Source organism: Dipteris shenzhenensis, chromosome 8 (genome assembly GCF_047967505.1).
Source record: "Dipteris shenzhenensis isolate YYH24624 ecotype China chromosome 8, Dip_SZ_1.0, whole genome shotgun sequence".
Classification (NCBI taxonomy): Eukaryota; Viridiplantae; Streptophyta; class Polypodiopsida; order Gleicheniales; family Dipteridaceae; genus Dipteris; species Dipteris shenzhenensis.
Window position 1 is genome coordinate 46,131,418 of NC_141603.1, and position 6,000 is coordinate 46,137,417.

Genomic DNA, 6,000 nt, shown 5'->3' on the forward strand with positions numbered 1-6,000 from the left:
AGACAGGCACACGGCAGTTTGAAGGAGATCTGCATCACAGAGTGCAGCATACGAAGTTCAATTATCTTACCTCAGCAGAGCTTGCTGCAGATGTAGGTACACTAATGGAGCCTGTTGTGTACGGATTTCTACAGCTTTATGAGATGTATTATTCGCAGTATATCTGTGTATTCTTTCTCTGTCCAGTTCTGAAAGTTTTCTCTATCTATCTCTTCTTCTAATTGCACAGTCGAAGCGAGATTTGTGAGTGTTGTACTTTGGCAAAATCTTCCACATTTAGATGTCTTGTTTTCTTAGTTAAGGACAATTGCACAGTCTGAAGCGAAATTTGAGAGTGTTGTACTTTGGCAAAATCTTCCACATTTAGATGTCTTGTTTTCTTAGTTAAGGACTGCAAGGAAATTCATACATCTACACATTGTATTAGCTTTGTTATATTCCAGACAAGTGTAGGTGTGTTTTCCAACATGCATCAGATTGTCGGGTGTCATTATTTGTTTATATACCTTCATAAGATTAGAATATATCCACTGTTACAAACACGATTTTTATAAAATAAGCGAAAGAACAAAGGAAAGAAGGAAGTATGTAAGCGACTATCAGCAAAATGAAAAAAATAAATTAATTCCTTAGTAACCAAAGCCACGCTTATGTTCTCATTAATATCCAAGCACAAGCTGTCATCTTGATTTCGAAATCTCTTGGGTAAACCGAGTGCTTACTAAGCTTTGGAATCCCACCCAAAACCAAAACTTCAATAGCGAAGAGGAAAAAACAAAGCAGAGAATAACAAAAAGAAATGTGTGTGCGTGTGCGTGTGCGTGTGCGTGCGTGTGTGTGTGTGTGTGTGTGTGTGAGAGAGAGAGAGAGATTATGTTAAATATCAAAAACAAAAGACACACTAATACTAACAAGAAAACAAAGATAAACCAATGCACATATAAGAAAACAAATGAAGCACCACCATAAACACAAACTATTATTATTATTATTATTAAATTAGTTAGTTATGTATTTCTTTATTTTAATAAATTAAGAGAATGGGAAAAAAAACCGAAACTAAACAAGTACCTACGAGCAGATGACTCCAAAAATAAGCAGAAAATGGGTTTCCACTTTGGATTTTGATTCTACGTTCAAGGATCCTAAACATACCCAAAGCCAAAATTCCAAAGATACAGCGACTACAACCTTGGACAAAGCAGAGTTCTTTCTTGTATTATATATAGCCCTTTCTAAGAAGTAATAGGTTAAGTTACTAAATTGAGAGATAAAGGCACCCTTCTGTGCAAAGACAAAATAACCTATAGAATTGGGAAGTAATCACTCCATATTTAGCCGTATCAGAGATGTTTGAGTCAATGTGAGACATTTGTATGATATTCAACAGAGCATACTCAAATTGTTGTCATGTATCATTGATATCTACTTCTAAACCTAAAGAAGATTGAGTAATGCTATGATCCAAGAAACTACAATAGCTTCCACTGGTTATACAATTAAGTTCACAAAACTCTCGAGGATAAATTCCTCAACCAAAAGAATTTGGATATTGTACATAGAATCTTTAAAGTTCAGAAACAAATAAGTCATCCATAAATCTCTAAGTTTATAAATCAATAGGTCTCTCCAAAGTTCATGGATAGTTGGTGAAATGGCCTTGAAGCAATAACTCGACCACTTTGAGATATTCATGAGGGATCCTTACAATGAATCTAGATATTTTATAGTTTTATGAGACATTAGTTAGACAAGCCTTACAATGAATCTAGGCTTTTTAGGGCTTTCATGAGACATTAGTTAGAGAAGACTTACAACAAATCTAGGTTTTTTACGGTTTTATGAGAGATTAGTTCGAGAAGCCTTACAATAAATCTAGGTTTCCTAGGGTTTTTAAGAAAGTCCAAGATGCACAAAGATAAGGAAGACATGGTTGCAAATGAGTCCAAGAGACTTCCAAAAGTTTCGATGTTTCAAAATCAAACTGTTTTAACATATATAACAACTATCATACAGTTTTGCTACAGAGTTAACTTCTCCTAGCAGAAATTGCAAATAAACTTGTTACAAATGAAGATAAAATTATTTTTACGTGTCTATCACGAGCTTTTGCTGGAATTTACAAGAGGATACTGCATCCTCTGAAGAGAGAGAGCTACCACTATCAAAACTCCGAACCAAGGGAACTTCTCTTGGTTTCAAAACAACTAGATTCAAAATTATTGATTTCCAATCTGATAAGAGACCTTCGACCTAAAGATTCTTGTGCGTGGATAGCAAATTCTGAAACTTCTTTCTCTATGGCTTTTAATAGGCAGAATCCTTGGAAGAAGCCGCTCATCTGGAACGATCAGGTCAGAGATACCTTGGGCCTTCAGCTGGGGGAGAGGTCACATATCCTGTGGGACGGTTGGATGCGGGGGCCAGCCCGGTCCCTTCGAGTTTAGAGGGACACTTACAAACACTTGGAGACCGTTGCTCTAGCATCCGCAGCTGGAGGTGTCCGTGGAGCTCAGGCGAGACGCACAGAGATAGACGGAGCGATTCCTGCCGGTTGGTTGGTTCCACCCGAGATTCAGATCCTCATGCCTGGTGATGACCGTTGGCTTGGACAGTTCACCCCCGTGGCATCCCACTGGTGGTTGCAGGTCGGATGGACGACACCTCTGTTTCCTTCTTCACGGTTTTGGGGGACGGACGACTCAAGAGAGAGGGTGTGCTCATCGACCCCCTTCTCTCGTGGCAGAGGGTTCGGGTCGTAGGCCTCGTGGGGAAGGTTTGGCGGATCTATCCTAGTATAGAGCAGGATCAGCTGCAGTTATGGCGACTCTGGCTTTGGGAGAGGCAGGCCCTGTCAGAGCTTGATTGGGACCCAGGTGAGTGGAGATGGCCAGAGGTTGTGGCAGGCCAAGGGCCGACTCCTTTCTTCGCTTACAGCACGACATTGGGCAGGAGAGTTCTAAAGAACTGTCAATGAAAGGAGCAAAATCTTGATTAGTGCTACAACAAGGGCTTCTACCAATGTCTGCATAATTGAAGGCCTTTTGTCCTAATGTTTTCAAGTATTTCCAAGAAATCACAAGGTGCTTCCAAACTCACTTGAGGTACTTCGATATGGAACTTAAACCTATCTTGTCAAGATTAGGAGAAATAGATATAGTAGAAACTTCTCCAACAATACTTTCGACTGAATGAACGTCGATTTCTTATCTGCTGTATTTTTTTCCTACGAAGTCCACAGTCATTTGCTTCCTAGTGTTTTTGGCAAAGGAAGATTCCAACCTGTATTTGGCTAGGCTTGCACTTCTATGGTATATATTTTGTTTATGAGGGCAAGTTGCTGTTATCGGAATCTCCAACGCTGGTGCTCTAAAATAATCCCAAAGATAGTGTTTTGGTTCATTTCGAATAAAAATTTGACTCATCACATACTATGCTCAATTCCCATCATCTCAGACCATCGAGTGTATTAAGCCTCATAGATACGGTACGTGTTGTATGCTGGAAGGTTTAGTACAGCTAGAACGCAGAACAAGTGGCAAACAAAGCAAGAAGTTTGACACTTTTGGCGCTGCTTATTTGTTAGTAATTCCTTCCATATACAAGCACATATAGATCTTATGTTGTTGGATCCACGTACAAACGACACCGCTCCTTATTTCAACAAAAACGAAGATAGTTCCGTGATCATCAACACACTTTTAGGTGGTTGCCTCCAAATTTATCCTCCAAGTCTGATCCTGGTTCTATGATTAAATTTGCCCATGCTGCACGTGTGTCTCTCTCGCTCGCTCGCTCTATGGGTTAATACTTCATAATTATATTATGCCACGTCCTTGCCACTCATCCCCCCATTCTAGTTTTGTTCGTGTCTCTCACTCTCATGAGCATCCTCCTTCATGTGCTCTCTTGTTTTATAACGTAAAGCAAGTACCTCGGCATTGGTCTCGCACAAAGAAGCACCCAACGACTGGAAAACTTGACGTCGGGTTACATTCACATCAGCAGCATACATGCGGCTCATGGGCATCACTCCAGAGCGGTCGAGGCCACGAGCTATAGCTTCAGCCATCTGACCTGCGCCAATGAAGCCAAGGCGGGTGCTCTCGAGAGCCATGTTGCCGTATCGTGGCTATCACCTCGATGCGTTAGCAAAACTTCCGAATGTTGAGAGAAAAATGCTCGAAAGTCCCTTTGCAAAGTGTGTAACAACAACAACAAAAAGCAAAGGCATGCATTGGAACCTCAAAAAGCTGGTGAATGGGGAAAACCCATTTCAAACATTGGTCCAAATTTGCAAAATTGGGACCGTGTGGGACTTTCCCTCAAGTCTCTGCCACATGAGCATGAGTCTCTTCCACATGAGCATGAATGCCTTAGAAATGATATCAATGGAGCCTCTAAGGCGTCTGAGACGGGTTTTCTTGTATTCTCCCCGGGCATTTCGTGGCTAGTTGAACCATCGATTTTCGATTTTCTCTTTTGCTGTCAAACTTATCCGAAAGTTGTCAGTAGCCGCATGAGCATTCACACTTGTCGGTGACTCGTGGGAACGTCTACCCGCCAAATGGGCATTTTCGCTCAACTGGCTTATCGAGCGATAACGTCTTGTAATGTGGTAGGAGATCCATCTAACTTGATTGACCACTTGCAACATCAATGGCTAGAGCACTGATTACCAATTTCATGCCACACCTCCCTCCTCGCACTGCTCCTCTTGTGTAGGTTGTTGGAGCTCCAATCCTTAAGGGTTATGGAGAGTGATTGACTATGCTATATTGTGAGGAATGTGAAGATCCTTCTTGTTGCAAGTATCACCAACAAACTCAAGGAGTTTGTTCTAGTTTTTTGGCAACCCCCCCATGTGAGGATTTTCTCACTTCCCCCAAGTAGCTTTTTATTCTACTTGGTTTGTGGTTGTGATCTTTGCATGGTAGGATTGCTCTAGATGCATCCATAAAAAGAAAGCATGGTGCAATCATAACATAACTCACTATGCAAACAAATTCATGGACTACTTCCTTCACTACATTGCAAGCATGCACATTCTACAAACTAAGTCCCTCCACCTTGAGAGGTTTTGTGCAAGATCAAAGGGCATGTAAACAACAATTATGTGTGATGTTGTGAATTAGGCGCATAGAAAAGGGGCAGTCTGGATTACGACCATGCAAGTGGCCAAAATAAACATCAAAGATAGCAGATGTGCTATGTGCATGGTGTGTGATGGTGTGGATAGATGGACCTTTGTTGCCTCATCTTCTAGATGCATTGTATGCATGCCTACTATGAAACATTGTCTCAAGTGGTGGAATTCTCAATGTTGCAAGTGGTGGAGACCTTTAATGTGGAATGGTCCCACATGCAAGCCCTCCCACAAGACTACTCATAGGTTTGCCTAAATTTTTGTTTACTCTCACTATCCTCAATCCTTCTCCTCGCATGCTTGCATGACCTCTACTTCTCATCCTTTGGAGCTTGAGTTGCCTTCTCTAGAGTTGCAATCCCTTCTCAACTTTAAGTCTTTCTATCTCTACCTTGTGTGCTTTTTGCTCCTCTCAACCCCAAAAACACCTCTCTCTCTCTCTCTCTCTCTCTCTCTCTCTCTCTCTCTCAGCTAGTCTCAAATTTTAACTTCTAGTGCATTCGAAATTCCTTTGCATTGACTTAGGAATGCGCGCTAGGCATGGTCTTTGTTTTGACAATGGCTTGTGTAGTGGAAGTGGGGGATGTAGTACGTGAAAATGATGGTGAGACCAAGGCCAACAACCGCACTTCGGAGGATTTGAATTTTGCATTCTATGAAGCAATCATCTAGCGGAGTCACAAAGGTTGATCAATGCGATACATATATCATGCATGAGTACACCTACTAGAAAAAGGGATCCTTTGACTCATTCAATAAAAAGAGGGCTCCTTATAGTTGTCCAACCCCTCATCTACATCCTTGTCCACTTCTTACATCATCCACATCACCCCTGGCGCCTCTTTCAAAAGAGG

At 41.4% G+C, this 6,000-nt stretch overlaps 1 protein-coding gene across 1 annotated transcript in view; it reads right to left on the bottom strand.

Annotated features, from left to right (window-relative positions):
- The window catches only part of P5CR (pyrroline-5- carboxylate (P5C) reductase), a 52,136-nt gene extending 47,822 nt beyond the window's left edge, over positions 1-4,314 (bottom strand). Inside the window, exon 1 of the mRNA XM_087378011.1 lies at positions 3,935-4,314. Coding sequence (XP_087234137.1) covers positions 3,935-4,117 — 183 coding nt within the window. The 5' untranslated portion in view covers positions 4,118-4,314. The remainder of the gene's footprint in view (positions 1-3,934) is intronic.
- Between the last annotated feature and the right edge of the window lie 1,686 nt (positions 4,315-6,000).